Genomic DNA, 18,247 nt, shown 5'->3' with positions numbered 1-18,247 from the left:
CAAAATACTCGGCATTAGCAGTGTGTCATTTTTACACTTGTCCTTTGGAAATCTCCAATTACAACTTCCAATTCCATAGCACGTTTAAGGAGCACGGAGTCTTTTTGTTGTAGCCTTCAGGGAGCAAACCAGCCACTGAGAGAATACGAAATTAATCCACTACAGCTATAGAGAGAGAGGATTATGCTTTAATCCCCTTTGGGACAGTCTCTGCATTTTAAGAATCCGATATAAAAATGTTTACAGAGAGCGTAATCAAAATATTGAGGATTTTCCATATGGCTACGGGGCTATCGGGGAAGCTCTGGGTCCCCTTCCAACGCACCCGATTTATCAATATAATGGAACAAAAGCCGGGCACACCTGAGCCGAGCGCCGAGGCTCGTTCCTACGCGGTGCTGAGCCCCGGGCACCGCGGAGCCGCCGCTCGGGAGGGGAGAGGGGAGCGGGGAGAGCGGCCGTGCCGGTGCCGTGAGGGGATCGGGTTGGGGATGGAGCCGCCGGCACGCTTCGGCTCCAGGGGATAAGAGAGGCGGTGGTCGCTCCCGCTCATCCCGAGACTCGGGGCTTGGCGAAAAGAACGCTCGGTTGAAGCGCTCGCCAGCTGTTTGGACCCTAAACGAGAGCATCTCCGAATTATTTCGTTGCCTCCTGTCAACCTGAAGCGGTCCGGGCAGCAGAGAGGCTGCGAGCTAACAAAGAGGTTCTGGCCTTAAAAGCAAAGCAGGAATCACTTTGGATCCGAGAGTTTTGTGATCTGCTCAAATGGAGGATTTTCCACTCTGCCCGATCCCTGTGGTCTGCACATGTGATTTACATTTCTAAAATAAACGCTACTGCACGTATACATTTTAAAATAATATTTCCTTTCCAAAAGTAAATGACTGTGGGATTAGGGGGTCCCACTGAATACAAGCAGAATGTAACCTCTCTCCTCCTCTCTGCTAATTTTTGTTCAATGGAGACTTCAGTTGGTGCATTAGTTCTTGCAGCTATATTCTAGTGCTTGTATTTTTCAAGGAAATCAATGCAAGCAAAAAGCTCCAACAGGTGAGAGAGTGTGAGATCTTCTAAAGCACCACTGACACAATCCCAACTCTTTAGGGAAGCCCCAAAAGAGTGATATTGTGAAAAGTTACTTCAAACGTTTTTGCTTTCATAAACTTTGGAAGAGTTGAACATGGGGTATGGTTAGGAGTCTGAGAATTACACCAGAGGTACATTTACTAAGACAGTTGGGTGTAATTCTTCCTCAATAAGATAAGGTATGCTCTCTTACATGCTGAATTACAGAAGCAAGCAGTTTTACCTACTGCAGACTTACAAGTCTAAAAGTAGTATTTTGGTGATTATTAACAGATGAAAAAAACTCAGTGGGCCATATACTTTGAAAATGGTTCCAGTCATCCAGACCAGTTATATTTTACGGTCTCCTGATAATTATTCTGATAAAAAGTGGTGAGTATTGCCACATTTAATTCTGAGATGTCGCTATTCTAAAAGAAAAAAACAGAATTTCTTTTTCATAAAGGATTTAGAATGGAAAACACAGAACAGAACAGTTGAAACTAATTACTAGGTAAAGTAGTTTGTATAAACTATAATGGTAATTCAATATGATACCTAAACAAACAAACAAACAAAAAAAAAAAAAAAAAAAAAAAAAGTTAAGGATAACTATTAAACGTCAGCCACAATGTGCCAGAAATAAGACAACTGAAATTCCCTCAGCAGTTTCATTCCAAAGCCAAATGTATCTGACACCAGCTTCCATTAAAAATGACCACAAGTCCCTATATTTGACACAATTTGTGTGTGACAACAAAAGCTCACTCACACCCAAAACTTCAGTTCATGTCAGATAAACTACACAACACGCAAGCAGAAATAGGGATAAGCACCAGAAGCCTTTGGGGAAAGCCTTGTAGTCAGGAAAGCAAAACATATTTCAACAAATTAATATCACGCACACACGCATATATAATGTTATTATTAATCTAACACTCATACAAGCTCTGCCACATTAATAATAAATAAAGAACTTGTGATTCCTAAAGAAATTCGCAGATTCCTAAAGAAGTTTCCAGAATTCAGCCTTTTTTTTTTTCTTTTTTTTTTCTTTTTTTTTTCTTGGATCCTATTGGCATCAAAAGTTCTGAAACAAAGTACTCTCTGAAAAGACTTCTGCAGTAAATACATTGGACTTACGTGAGGATGGTGGCCCTCAGTTTGTTCTCCACCACCACAGATACAGGGAGCAACTCCTTCATTCAAGCCAAAGTTTCTAGAAGAGTGCATCTATACATCTCCCTTCACGTATCACTTTCAACAGTTGCAATGAAGAAAACGATTTGCACAAGTTTTTGATTGCAAAAAAGAGAACCTTATTCTAAATGTGACTGTTATAGTCCTGTGTTTCTCCTCCTGCATTGAATAACAATCCCAACTCCTTTCCTGTTCTTAAAGTTTTCAAAGCTCACTTTCCTGGCTTTTTACTCTTCCACAATCATATGTTTCACATTGTGAGGGAGGGATTGATTTTTATTGTTTGTTTGAATGTCAATGCCAGTGTGGATAGGCCATGATATCCAAAATTTTCCCTACTTTTTCCTTTTTCTCCTCCATAAACCATATAGCACTACTACTAACATCAAAGATCAAATTCAATGGTCTTTTTTTTTCCAACAGAAATAACTAAACAATTACAGTGACTCAATTCTCTTAAGTGGTGCCATAACAGCAAACAAATGCGTTTGATTAAAAATAAAATGTAAATAAAAGTAATTTTATGCATTACAACTGCAAATAAAACAGTAAGAAGCTATTAAAATACATAGTTACGATGACATTGTGAATATATTTAAAGATAGTGTTGCTTAAGAAGAAATAAGTCATTTTCTCTCAAATGTATGCATACTTCCTATAGATTTGAATTAAATGACACACAGGTAAATAGAATTCCAAGTCTTTCTGGTCACATTAAAAGAAAAATATAAAATACTAATACTTCCTTAGGAAAATGTCTCACAGCATTCCTAGGAATATGTAGCTATTTATATAGTTCAAAGCGTGATGGAAAGCAAGCACTTAACAGAATGGTTACAGGATACACAGAGACAAGCTCAATACTGTACCAAACTCAATCTTTTTAGGTATCTGCTCACCTATGCTTCAGTAGAAGAATAAGCTGCGTGTCTAACAGACTAAAGCAATTTAGGACATCAACTTTTGCCTCTTTATGGGGGTAAAGGCCGACTTGCTTGGTGGCATACATGAGAGCCTTATAATTGTGTGAAAGCCTGGAGTGGCTTACATGGGTTTAGTGTTGTTCCAGGACGTGTTCAAGCACCAACCTGCCAGATGATAAGGTATTAATAATACCTGAAAAATCATGTAATGATTTACAGCTGGTCAGAAACTTCAGTGCTTCAGATAAGGTCCTCACTACTGCAGTGCATACCTTTGCCACTTCAAAATTAGATTCATACAATGTGCTCTGCCTGGAGCAGTATCTTAGAAGCTCTGAGTAACAAGCTATTTTAGAAACTAAAATCTTGATTGTTTAGCAACGCATCCAGATGTGAGTACACTACACTAATGCAATATGACCTGTGCTGGCTTTCTCCTCATTCTTAGATAAAATTTAAGGCACTTTTTTTTCAACCTAGAAAGCCTTAAGTGATTCTAAATGTGGACACGTAAGTGACAGGTTTTTTTTGAGAGAACCGCTACAGCTGTCTTTTTAATCAAAAGTAACAGAAAAAAGCACACCTTAGAAAAGTATATTTGATAGTAGAAGAAGAAACATGAAAGCAGAGATAGCATCCTGCTATAGCAATATACTGCTGCAACAGGAACTCACTGTAATAAGTCAAGAACACGAGGGATCAAATCCCAGTTGCAAGGCTGAGTGCACCAGACTTGACAGGTATCTTATACAGTCCAGCCCGTGTACCTTGTCATGCCGATAGAGCTCAATTGATTAGAAATGAAATGAAAGATGGGAGTCTTCAGTTTTCAATTTCCTCCAGTCTCCGTTCTGGAAAGGCTCTTCCGGATAAAGCGAAAGCCTTGTATTTCTTGGGGCTTTAGTGAAGGGAAGTATTACGTTCAGATAGCTCATGATATTTTTAAGTTTACTTATTTGGTTAGCTACTCAGATACGTGTGTGGGAAGAAAGAAAGAAGTTGTTGAGTTAGCATCTCACTTGCCTGGTATATTTGGAAGAATCATCTAAAATGAAATAGTTCTAAGTCCATAATGTTTTCTGAAAATAGGAGTGTTTCTAAATCACATTCTAAACCAGAATGACTGAAGAGTGTTTCTGAGTATAACTGCCTACTGGCCAATGGCATGCTCTGGTCATCTACACTTTTGTACATCCAAAGACTATCCCACAAAGATTCTCCAGTTCCTTGCAAAAGGAGAACTGAGGCACCAGTCTCTCTCATGTGGGCTTTTTTTTTTTTATATATATTAAGACCTGATTTCACTGCATCTTTTTTTTTTTTTTTTTTTTTTCTGAACCCCCCTGCTCATGTATTACATTTTATTTAAGGCTTTTTCCAAGTTCACAATTTAAAAAAATGGAGGCTGGGAGGCTGACAGAGCATGCTCACAGAAATATTGTTTCTTCAGAAAGCCAAGGTAAAAGGGCCCATGTTAACAGGCTACCAGTGAGGACTGCTCAAATGTACTGGATGGAGTCTTGTATGGTTTCTGACCAATGCAACCAAGACCTATCAACACTGCCTGCTCAACTGGTTTTCTAGCTTGCTTCTGTAACATCAGAGACAAAAACAAAATGGAAAAATCTCTGTCCACAAGTCAGAGAAAGTGTTTAGTGTAGGTACCATTAATGCTGTTCCTACCATTCACCTATTTGGGTTGGTCCCTGCAAGGTCCTATGAAGATTTTGGAGAAGGGGGATTTTCCCATAGAAATCAATTGCATAGTGAAGATGAAATAAGGTGCCTAGCTGCAGAGGGTGGCTCCTTATATCTATGCTTGTATTTCTGAAGTCTTTACACCATAAGTACAGAGCTTAAATTAATTTTAAAGCTTGGAAATAAAGAAATCTGGCTGCCATTCTGAAAGTCAAGGATGCTCAGCCTTAGAATGGGGCACAGTAAGGTACAAACAGAAGAGCTCTTCAAAGTTGTCCTAACAAGCACTATCATGACTGACAACTACCTTATAAAATACTTAACTATTTTGGATAGTAATGTGGAAAAAATGATTAGAATAAATACTGAGATGTCCAAAAATAGAATGTTAGAGAAACCGTAAGGCTTTTTTTTTGTTTGTTTGTTTTCAATGTGAAAGCCAACTGCATATCATAAGTAGAACTGTTTTCAGTTTATGCCTGAATCTACATTCTAAATTAAACTCACACAAATATGTTTCTCTTTTTTATACTTAGACTAAAGGATCAAAATCTGAATATATAATAAGCAGAAACTGTGGAAATTTGGCTGAATGAAATTTCCATGTTTGGAAGTACAAAGCTTTTGCAGTTACATGTCTGCCATAAAAAGGGAAAAAGAATCACTTCTCCCACATTCCTGTTTCTACCCCAAGTAAGCAACCCCTCCAACAACATTTCTATCTGGAATACTAATTTGCAAGAAAAATGGACTTCAGGAAGAGAAAACTACTCAGGAGCATACTGAATTCAGTAAATAGTTTCCATTGAAGAGCTTGATAAAATAGGAGAAATATTAATATTTTGGGGGGAATTTCCTAATGGAACTTTGATACTTAACTGATGTATTTGTGAGCACATATAAATACTTTCTTTAAAGAAAAAAGCATAAAAGTGATGTGTGGATTGCCACCTTTCAAAAGAAGTGAAAGCTTAAGATGCCTTAGCCACCTGCACATGGACAGTAAAAGAGTAAGAGGAGGAAGAAAGAAAACGAGAAAAAAAAAAAAAGAGAATAAGGACTACCTCTGACTCTGGAAGCCTAAGAGGTGCAATCTGCTGGAGGATGAGAAAGAACTATTAGGAAGCATCACTGTTTTCTTGCAGAAGAGTACTCATCGGGAAGGCCGCAGAAGGGTTGGAGAGGGAAGATGAGTGCTCTTGTAAATAGTCTCATGATTGCCTTCCAGGAGCTTGAGAGGGGTGAGGATGATTCCTCTCCTCTTCTCTATAAGGTGGGTCGGCTGTGCTCACAGCTGGAGACACTCTAAATGCCTTCAACCCATTATTTTGACAGCAAATGATGCAATAAAACTATTTCTAGTTGGCACCAAGAAAATGACACTTTTTTCCTTCAAAATCAAATCTCAAAATCTGCCTACACAGTAGAAGCCCAAGTTATTGTTCTTTTATTTAATTATGGAAAACCACCATTCATCTAATTACACCAATAAAACTGACAGAAATTATCCTATTTACCTGAGAATCATTTTGAGAACGGAACAGAAGAAAAGCACTGAAAATGTGCCCCTACATTTCTCCTTAAGAATCAGCAAGAAAAAGCTGCAGACTTTTCTTCTACACTAATCAGATCTCGTAAAGAAAAATCAACCTCTGATTTTGGCCACAAGATATTTTACCATATTGAAATATATGTATATATATGTTTATATGGATAAATATTAAATATGTTTTATTTAGATGTATAAAGATGGCTTCATTTTTAATTTTTATCTTTTCCATCCTAAATACTTATTTGGTGAGCTTTTTGTGGCCCTGGGTGCAGTTCCTTGGTGTGTTAGTGTTTTCATTGCTGCATCTGGACCAGTGTGAGGCTACCAAATAATTTCAGAAATGTAAATGAGTCCTTTGTTAGAACCTGAAATAGAAAATTTCCCTAAGGGCAGGGCTAGATGATTTACTCTTTTTTTTTTTTTTTTTTTTTTTTTTTTTTTTTTTTTTTTTTTTTTTGTAGGTACTGTCATACAATTGTAATTGTAGCTCTATGTACTAGAATGTTTGGGCACGATTCCAATTTCCCATAAAGTCAGTGTCAAATAATTTTTTTTTTTTTTTCAATTGGAAATTGCTCAAATCATGATGGTTTCTGTCTGAAAAGAGACAAAAGGCTTATTTTGCATAGGCCACAAAACAGATGTTGATAATGTTTGGTTACCACCAGTCTTGTCTGGACTTCAAACAGATGACCTGGAAGTGAAAGGTCTTATATCTCATTAATAATAATACAAGCTGTCAAATGCTCATGACCTAGCGAAGGGCAGTAAGTCAATACGCTCAGCACACTACCAGAAAGTCTGGATAGAGCGTGTATCACATTTAGTCTTTAAGCTAACAAGGATTAGTTAGCTACGGTGGCTTGGGTGGATGATCATGTTTATGAGAAATAGTAATGCTATTTTCTAGAATGATTTCTATACTGAAGTCGCTAAAAGTTGAGGCAGTGCTAGGCTGCTTTTCATAAATTTTCCTGGCACATTTGTATTGTCAGGGGGGGTTCCCTCCATCTGGAGACATCTGTCCAAGAAGAAAGGAAGATTCTGCAGTAAAAGTTAAGGTACATTAAGACTGAGACTCATTAAAGGCTCACTAAATTTGGTGGTTTTCCTTGGGCTTATTCGGATGAATTGCTCAGTCTCTATAGAATGGAGAGAGTAATATGCATTTATTCTTGTAAGGGTGCTTTGAGGCTGTAATTCTCCATTGCTTACAAGAAAGTCATATTCTGAGTTGATTGAGCCCATGCAAGTAACCAGACAGATGCCCACCAAAGCCTTCTGACTTCCTAAAATAGTCCAAAGCCTTACATCTTTGTATCTTTATTTCCTTTCTTCTTTACTAGAAACTTCTTTTTAGAGTGTAGCAAAAGACTTCGTCAGGGCTCTTGTGCTTGGCTGGGTCTATTTGCTAGTGCCACCAGCCATATGACTTGTACAGAACGTGCAGGCTAAATTCTGCTCTCAGATGTGCACAAACAACTCTCAGCAAAACATCTGCAACTCCACGACAAAGAGAATGTATTTATAAAAGTAAAATACATAAAACATAAATGATTCAATGCTTATCTGCTTTCTGTGATCTATTTTTGTGCAGATGTTCTTTTTAATAAATATTAATTACCTATTAAAACACGTTTCCCTTTGAGAATACTAACTTTTCATATTAGAATACATCTGTATATTTTTCATTTTGACAAAAAAAATCATCAATAGTAAGAAGACAAACTTATTAGCTAGCAAACTTGCATTTTCAGGCTCTTAAGAGAAAAGGTAAGCATGTGAGAGCTCTGCTGGAGCATTAGAAAATAGAAATGAAAAAGAAGGAAGAGTTAGTAATATCAAGTCACTATACTGGATTTGGTTGTATTAATCACAGGTTCACAATAAATTAGAAAACTGTTAGAATAGACTGGGCTATCTCAGTCATTAGTTCTAACAGAGAAGTGACTTGCCTCTTGAAGTGAACAGTCTGGGAAGTAAAGGAGATAAAACTGAAACAGAAAAACGTAAAACGTTTTAATACGTAAATGCTAAAACAAGAAAAACATCTTTTATAAAGTCGTTAAGCTGCAAGACAGGTAAAATACTGCTTCAGTTAAAAATCCTGATGCAAACTTAGAATTCATAATGCTAAGAATATAATAATATGAAATCTGATTTTTATATTTTATTAAAATGCTACTTAATATAATGAAATCTGACTAACTGCCATCAGAACATATGGAATACTAAGATTATATAATAAAAATATTCAGACTATAATTATCTAAAAAATTCTCCATCCCATATGTAATTTATCAAAGTGAACTTTACATTGATTTGTGCCACATGGTTGATGAAAAACTATAAAGAGTCTCTGGAACAAAAGGTATGTAGAAAGATAACTTTGTAAGAACAGTCTCAATCTGTTTCAGACTTTCCTTTTTTAGTTTTAACTTCATATATCAAAATATTGTAATATTTATATTCTTCTACTTAAAAGTTTTCTGAAACCTTAGAAGATGGCTTTTTAAAAGCTACCTTACTTTCCTGGAATAAACAATGTTAAATTGTTGTAGTTAAATGTGGGCAATCTTAAATCAATTTAAATCTAGTTTATAATGATTTTGTTTAATTCCTATCCCTTATTGAGGCAATCCAAATCATTATAAACCAAATTTGTATTGATTTTAACTTTAAAGGTAAACTGGGGGCATATCTGAATATAGAAATTCCTATGTGTCATTCCACTTTGTACATTAACTAGATAAAAATGATGTTGTGATGTACCATAACTTCATATACCTAAAAAAAAATTCAAGATCACGTTCACCAGATCAACATTAACTCCTCAGAATTAGGCAAGAGCAGGCTTTATTGGGACTTGCTCTTCAGATCCGACAGAGGTTGTTCTAAACTTCTTAGGCAGAAAACTCACTTTCCTTGCCTAATTATTCTCTTGATTTCAACTACTGATCTCAAGTTTCGGAGTCACAATGTACATACTGAAAACTGAGGAAAGCAGTGCTCTCTAAAGGCAAAACCACACAGGAAAACAGACAGGGTATGGAGATTGATTGGCAAAATCAATTATTGATTGACTGGCAAAAATTGCACAAGACTTATGATACTAGGTGTGACCATTAACTCTCAGCAATATTTCCACTTCAGAAATGAGCAACAGTTGAAGATGTAAGGTTGCAGTTAATCTGATGTAAAAGCAAGACTGTGGAAAGTAGGTTCTTTTTGGGAAATTCACGGTTTTTGGTACATTTATAGCACCAAGTTCATACCACCTCACCTGCCTTGGAAACACCTCGCTTCCCTTCTCACTGTTGATGGGGAAAAAAAAGAGTAATTGCTGACATTGGTGGGACTGTCAATACATGAAAAGTTAATTTGTTTCAATTTCTATCATTTGTCTTTTGCTAATACCTATGATATCTCCCAATTTATACAAACTGTAAAAGCAAAGGACTAGAACTACTGTTCTATGTCCTAAATGAGCAGGGAATGTCATCTGCGCAGTAAGATGCACATGCTTCACAGAAATACTTATGGAATCACTACAATAGAATAATAATAATAATAATAATAATAATAATAATAATAATTGTTTCAGAAGGATGTAGGTATGGGGATTGCTGATTTAACTGAACAGGCAGTCTTGGGGCATATCTGGGAGCTTCAGAGCTGACTGTGAGATTTTCCAGACTGGGCAAGAATTTTTGTGAGCGCTTCGATCTACTAATATATACTTGATTGCTTGTTGCAGCTCTTAAGCTATAGAAATGGTACACATTTTTAGCTGGAATCAGTGCTCTTAGACATGAGAACTTAGCCAAAACAATACCAAGTTTTCCCTTCTAAAGGAGAAAGGGATATTGATCAAATTATCCCAATAACAGCCCTACTTGCTTTATTGTTTTATTAACTTAAAATAACAGCGTTTCAGCAATAGTTAGCTGCAGATTGAGAAAGCACATTGACATACTATCTATGATAATCATATTCTGAAGGTTGCTCTCAAGTAAAAATATTTACTTCCCCTCTGCTCTAGTTTCAAAGTATGAGACTAAATTCCACTTAGCGTTTGTTTTTTAAACATCCGTTTATAATCTCTGCTACAAATTTCCACTATGGCATCAGAAGAAAATGCAAGAGCAAAGAAAGATAGCTATTTTAGAAATTCAATTATACTGAAAAAAATCCTCAGACATCACTAAGCTTCCCCTTAATCGAGTAACTTAATAAAGATATTCCTAAGTAAATTAACTTAAAAAAAAATCCATACTGCATTTCACAGTTCTCACATTTTTATCTCATCTGAGAGGAGATTGCATTTTCAACTTCCAGCATGCCTTTCTTTCCAGACTACTTCCCCAGGAAACACAATATTTCTTCAAGACAGAGCTTTAACAGAACATGCTGGAACCTGGATAAAACAGAGACCTCACTGCAGACCTTCACATGGGGAGAAAGGACAAGAGAGAATCTTTCATGAATGTTTCTACAGAAGATTCAATCCCCATTCATATTTCAACTAATGAAGCTCATACCTTGGTTACAGCCACATTCTTTTTTAGTCCCTATTTACAACAGGCATTATTTCTTCCCCTACTGGGCTGAAGTACACCACAGTGACAGCAGTGGGTGCCAGCAGGGGCACAGCCACAGTGACTCACAGAACACTGAATTGTGGAATTAAGTTCCCACTTCCATTTCAGCCAGAACTATTCCATAGTGGTTTTCAACAAAATCTTCAACAAAAAGTCATAGGCAGTAATAAGAGTACTGGTTATTTCTCACATCTCTGCAGAAAGATTGAGCAACAGGCACGTTTTGCAATCAGTTCCCCCAGTTCATAAAAGCAGGACATATTACATCTAGAACATAAATAACCTCTTCTCAGTGTAATCGTATACTTAGCTCTCAATATTAAGAGACTAACTGCAAAGGTTCAGAATTAACAAGTTACAAAAAGTCTTTTGACATTTATCCCAGTTGTAATGAAAAATCACATTTACCTGCAAGGTTGTCAATTTCCTTCTCTTGGAGTAGACTAACAGCATCATCATCTCCTTCCAGCATAAGCTCTGTTTCTGCATTCTGATTTACCACAGCTTGACTTCGGAAAGTTTTCTTGGATTTTACTACATCTTCTTCAGTGCCTAAGAAAAGTTGTAGATGTTATGAATATAGCTGAATAATGTTCAGAACAATTTAAGTCAAGTAGTAAAAAATAAAGCATAAACCGTCTGTATCAAAAAAAAGGGAAGGAACATTTTCTAAGACATCATCAAGGTCTAATAAAAACAACGCAGTCTTAGTCTGTGATCCAAAATATATTTTGAATACAACAGAAACTGTTTCACAAAGACTCTCCTGCTGCTAATAATTATTTTATTGCTTTATGTTCTATGTTTTGGCTTTCAACCTGCAAGAAATTCAGCAGAAATTTCTCTTCAGTTCCTGGTGTCCTCTGATTGACATCTCAGAGCTCAAATCACCTGCTCTTAGTAAGGGAGATGCTTTTGGGAATTCAAAATATCGGCCTTGGAAGACAGGAATGACAGGAAGGTGGGGTAGGAGACTGGTTATCTCAATTCACACTAACAAGGTAGGCTATATAAAGATTCAGAACACACATGCCTGGTGATGGAAGTCTGATATGTATTTGTGTGTTTTAAGGAGGACAATAAAACGTTTGTACATGGACATAGAATCACCAAGGTTGAAAAAGACCTCCAATATCATCCAGTCCAACCATGTGTGAATTTATAGAATCACAGAATCATAGAATGGCTTAGGTTGGAAGGGATCATAGACCCCTTTTATTACCAATACCCTGCTGTGAGCAGGGCTGCCACCCACCAGCTCAGGCTGCCCAAGGCCCCATCCAACTTGGCTTTGAGTATCTCCAGGGATGTGGCACCCTTAGCTTCTCTGGGCAATGTCTTGCAGTGTCTTATCACGCTCTGAGTATAGAATTTTTTCCTAACATCAAACCTAAATTTCCCCTCTTTTAGTTTAAAGTCATTCTCCCTTGTTCTATCAATATCTGACTGTGTAAAAGCTGGTCTCCCTCCTTTTTATACTCTCCCCTCAAGTACTAGAAGTTCTCAACGAGGTCTCCCTGGAGCCTTCTCTTCTCCAAGCCCATCTCCCTCAGTCTTTCTTCACAGAAGAGATAATCCAGCCCTCTGATAGCCTTTGTGGCCCTCCTCTGAACCCACTCCAACAAATCTTCATCTTTCTTATGCTGATGCAGGTGCTCCTGTTGGGGCCTCATGAGGGCGGAGCAGAAGGGGACAATCACAAGAAGGTTTTAGCTTTTCCTCTTGCCTACTACTGACTTTTTTTTTTTGCCTAGACTGATCATTCCTTAGGGCGGATGATATATCATCATGTGTTTTGGGAAGGTCCTACCAGTGCACCTCAGAGTTCACTGACATAATTTAGGAAATAAATCATAGTGTGGCCAATGATAGAATCATAGTTTTTGTTCTAGAACCGCCAGTAGCTTTCATGTACTGTTGTGACATCTACACAGTGTTTATTTATTTTTTTTGAGGAGAGGTCATCAGTTTTATTTTCAGTTCTACACACTCATAGTAGTCTTCAGGGTAGACAGCTTTCTCTTTTTCCACAATGCAAAAGCCTGCACCTTCACCTTGACCTGTATAAAATCTGAGCATCTTCAGTTATGCTGTAAGAAATAAAAAAAAGAAATCTAGTCTCTTGTCTATATCACAATTTGGAAATTTTCTTTCTACAAAGCTAGAGAAATAGGGGTGAAATCTGAGCAAAGCTGAATGAGCATGAATTTTGATAATCTTCCACAATGCCTGATCTTCACACAGAGAATATCACTATGGCAGATGTAAAATAATGAGGTAAAGCCCATTAAAACTCATGCCCTCGTATGCAAACAGGACAGCTAACTGGAACATAGTAAGCAGACAGATAATGAAGATACACGCATGGACCTGAAGTGATTTGCCCAGCAGTTTTGTTATTAAAAACAGTGGGGAAGGTGTTATAATTTTCTCTCTACTCTTACATGATTCTTTTAATTATTTCATACACAGGTGAGTTGCAGCAAATAAAAATACTGGAATACAGCGTCTTTACTCCTTTAGTATCTTTACTCTGAAGATCATTGTAAATATGCCACTTGACACTGAACACCACCACAAGCTGAGACAGTCTCCCATTTTAAATAGTCTAATATTAGCTTCCTGATTTCTATAATTCAAACTGCTATTCCTGAAACAACATGGTTAAGACACACAAGGAAGAAAAACAACTTTTTCTATAAGCCCCAAATTAAGGTCAATGTCTTTAGTCTTCCTACTTGTCACTCTCTCCATTAGCACTGTGCTGATACTCACATAGATAATACTGATGTCAGTATCTATATTGGTACACTGATATTTTTGCTGTGTTCAAAATAGGCTGTGATCTTTACCTCATTTATAAAGATTGCTATTTAGTGTAACAATCAGTAATTATTCACCCAATGTACAAATTAATTTTTTTTTTTTTTTTCCCTTAATTTATAAAAAGGAGCAAGAATTGGAATTCTGGAAAACACAAAGGAGTAATGTGCTGTAACAGACCTTCTAGTGAGTGTTATGAAAGTTTCTGTAATTTGTAAGAAGTGGTGATTTTCAAATGAAGTGCTCACAGAATTCTAATCTGGAATAATCATAGCATCAGTAATTTCTGTAGCAAATGATTAGATTAGTGACTATCCTTGAAATTATTTGTGCACAAAGAGATATTTTTAAAATTACTGGAAAAAAGTTCCAAGTCCCAAATGATTACTAGAATGCATCGGCAGAAGCACTTGAAATTTAGTGCATTTTAAATCTCTTGTGATGAGGGTTCCAGTAACCAGATTACAGAAGTATTGCCATACAGTCATGTATGCAGTGTGGTGGAGTAGGATGCATTATATTAGTTTGGCAAATTTGGAGCTTAGCAACAAGACAAATGCTTCTAAGATCCATTCTGGTTTATAATACCAAACATACATTTATCTGAAAAAAATATAGTAAATGGTGCTTCTTTCTCATGATGGAAAAGGCTCTGGTTTGGCTGTTGTTTAAATTTATCACTTTGCTGAGTGCGCCTCACTTTTGCTGTACTGTACTAAACATTTATCTAAATGAAAGTGCACAAGACCCAGAGTTGCCCTTCAATCACTATATCCTTTATGAATTAGAGTTCCATTTATCAAAATTACAGCAAGAAGAGTAGGGTCTCACAGGGCTGTCTCATTACAAGGCTTGTAAACACTGTCCTTACAAAGAAATGGTTTAACACCTAACAAATCAAAAACTGATTGGGAATAGAATTTATTTGAGATCATCTATCTTCAGAAGACGTGCTGTACTGAGTGCACTTCTTGGCCTTTCTACCCATTCATCAAGAAATTAACAAGCGAATACCACAGACCACCAGATCTCCTTGGATCCTGAAACGTGAAATATGTTCAAAACAGATCTGTCACAGATGTTCTATTTTTATATTTCAAGATGACTTCAAAAAGGCTTTAAAATAAGAAGAGCTCTCAAAATAAGAGTAAGAAGAAAAACAACTTGTCTCTTTAAAACCAGACAACAAACCGAATAAAATATTATATGACATAAAACTATGTCTAGTATTGTTAACAATGATATAAAAAGGAGTGATGAATAAATGAATATTTGATATTTCTACATGTTTGTAAAATTTAAAACTCAAATGATTTTTTTAAAGCCACAGCAAAGTTACTATTAGGTGAAATTCATTTCCAGATACTTCATTTAAAATTGCTCTTCAGACACAAGGAACTTCTAATTTAAAGACAAAATATGAAATTCTATCTCAATGTTAGTTCCTAAGTCTAATTATAAAATGATTCAAAGACATATTAAAATAGAAAAAAACAAAAGGAACTAGGTATAATTTGAAGAAATCACCATTCACAGAATCATAAAATGGTCTGGCTTGAAAAGGACCACCAAGATCATCTCGTTTCAACCTGCCTGCTATGTGCAGGGTTGCCAGTCACTAGACCAGGCTGTCCAGAGCCACATCCAGCCTGGCCTTGAATGCCTCCAGGGATGGGGCATCCACAACCTCTCTGGGCAAACAATGGGCCATACAGAACTGGAACAGAAAGATGTTATCAGTTGAATCAAGTTCCTTATTAAAATATGTTTTTCTAGGCTAGGGCTTAGAAAGAAACCTTGAAATAAGCAGCAAAGTATTTCTTAAAATAGCAATTTGCTAAGAACTTAGTGGAAATATGTCACTTGGCAGTCACGGAAGCACAGCTGAAGTTAGTGCTCTAATTTCTTGCAACTTGAAGGTCCTGCCTGAAAAGTACTTGGGAGAATGTAAAGACAAATACGATGGTTTTAAAAAAGAAACAACTTTTACAACACTTGTTATCTTCTGGATTGCTGCTAAAAATGGCTACCTACAGTAGCTTCACAATAACTAAAGTTCATCTTTAACATAAAGAAACCAACTATCGTTGATCTACAAAAGCCCAACTTCCATATTCTTAAAAGGTTTTATGAGCTGCACTGTAAACTTGCACAACATTGCCAGAGATTTACTAATCTCTCTTCACATGCCATTAATCTTCCTTAAAAAGTGAAAGAAATTAGCAAGCTGACCGAAAACCAAAACACAACAGAAATCTAATTGTTTCCCCAGAACATGAAGACCTGAAGTTATTTTGCAGCAACACCCCTAGAAACACCTTAAGTAGGCAATAAATAAATAAATAAATAAATAAATAAATAAATAATAATATCTGACTTTTTGCCTCTCAGTTAAATCAATACATTCTGTAGGTCACAACAGGTTCTAAAAATTTGAACTTCAAAGGCAGTGGAAGTGTCCAACCCTATAAACAGTGTTCCTAAATTAAATTTTAAAATAAGCAATACAAAGATACTGTTGATTACATTTCTGTTCATGTAAGTTTACTTCATTAGACTTTACCCTAATTACTATGATTTAGCTGAGCACAGGAAGGGACTCTCTGGTTCTCCCTTCAGTGCTGCGAATTTAATTATATTAAATATATTCAATATATTCAAATAGAACATTTTAATAGATCTTTTTTTCCTGCACATAGTGTAGAGTGAGGTAATAGCATGGTTAATTTTAAGAAAAGTTTGCTTGGTAATAGTGGAACCACCAAAAGGAGACTACTGCTTCTTATAAAGTTATTTCCATAGTTTACTTCAACGAATTACCGATAAGGCAATTTATGCAGTGAGCGCTCTTTGATCTTTGAAGAGAGATGGCAGAATGGAAAGTTAACCTCATTTTAATGTTACCTAAATATACTGACAGGAAATTCTAATGTTCCCAAACATCTGGAAATCTGCTTCATGGGATGGTGTTCTTTTCTATAAGAAAGCTTTTTCATATATTGTCTTTTACAGTTTTATGTGGCTTCTAAAGGGGAGTTTTGACATAAGTATAGTCTGTTCTCTTTATGGTAAAATGCTGCATTTAATTAAAAACTCTCTTTTATAGAATCTAAAGTACAGTTTTTGTGAAGCTTAGCTCTGCTCAGAAACTTTTATGGGTAAAACTGCTTTTCTTCATTACAGATCACTGATACACTCTGCTCTGTGGAATGCTGCTTTTGTGGCTGAATTTTAATCTAAGGTAGTTTTTAGTATGCTATTAAGTAAAGGAATACAGATCTAGTTCCTCACAGCAGACTGCCTCATAGGTGAGTATGTGAACCATGAAACTGTATCATAGGTAAAATGTAATTTACCAACAGTGTTTTTCTCGGAAGACAATTTTTTGTTGTTGTTGCTTGCTGTACAAATGGTAACTTTTACAGGAACAGTAAGCTGATGTGTATACAGAATTAAAGCACCTCTTTTTCTTTTTTTTAATTCATTCAATAAGACTATTGCTTGGAAATACCATTTATAACATATAAATAACATTTCAGGAGATCATCTTCCTGTTTATATATCACAACAGTTTAAAATCCTGCTTTCATTGCTAATCTTTACAAACTCGATTAGGCAGCGGGACCCCCAGAGCAGTTGCAGTTATGGAGAGCGGCTGCTTGTCAGTCTGCAAATTGACCTCTACAATACCTAGCAAGATTAAATAACGACACACTAACCCAACCCCCCCCCCACTGGCCCAATGCTTTTCTACTGGCTTCAGAGCCAGTCCTCAAGGGGCTGGTTCACTTGGTGAGAAGAGTGGGGCAGGTACCTGCGCCTGCTCAGGAGCCCTGTAGGAGCAAAGCACCGCAACCATCATGACAAACTGTCCCCACCTGTGTCTTCTGGGGCTGTGATTTAAATTGCAATGTGTTCCCCAAACTGGTGCCTTTGACTGGCGTATAATTTAGTTTCCCTGGAGAATCGGAGAAGTGACTCTCATTAAAGGAGGGCTGGTTTTAATAGATTTAATAAAAGCCAGAGGAATCTTAAATCATATTTTCATTATCAAAGATCTTTGAAGAAATGAGGGAGAAAAACTATGAAAATTGTGTGGAAATTAAAAATTGCATATATTTACTTTGGAAATTGCTTCCTACTGAAAGCAAAAGCAAACCACGTTTTCATATTCCCTAATAGATGAACATCAGAAAAATTAGTCAGAGACATTCCAAACATTTATCCCTCTTATTTAATTTTTATACCTAACATCAGGTCTCACAAACTTCTTTTGGTGAGTCATTTGTAAATAAATATTGTTGTATACATTTCCCTCTTATAAATTCTCAAACGTTTGCATCATAAAAGTGAGACTGGCACCAACTGAGAATAAGGGCAAAGCG

The 18,247-nt window shown here is 36.5% G+C and overlaps 1 protein-coding gene across 1 annotated transcript in view; it reads right to left on the bottom strand.

The window, feature by feature from the left end:
- The window catches only part of NBEA (neurobeachin), a 466,212-nt gene that overhangs the window by 155,289 nt on the left and 292,676 nt on the right, over positions 1–18,247 (bottom strand). Inside the window, exon 40 of the mRNA XM_042868525.1 lies at positions 11,448–11,591. Coding sequence (XP_042724459.1) covers positions 11,448–11,591 — 144 coding nt within the window. The remainder of the gene's footprint in view (positions 1–11,447; positions 11,592–18,247) is intronic.

Source organism: Lagopus leucura, unplaced genomic scaffold, assembly GCF_019238085.1.
Source record: "Lagopus leucura isolate 7727_CA_CO unplaced genomic scaffold, USGS_WTPT01 Super-Scaffold_100001, whole genome shotgun sequence".
Taxonomy (NCBI): Eukaryota; Metazoa; Chordata; class Aves; order Galliformes; family Phasianidae; genus Lagopus; species Lagopus leucura.
Note: the sequence above shows the minus strand (reverse complement) of the source record. Positions and strands in the feature narration are given on the sequence as shown.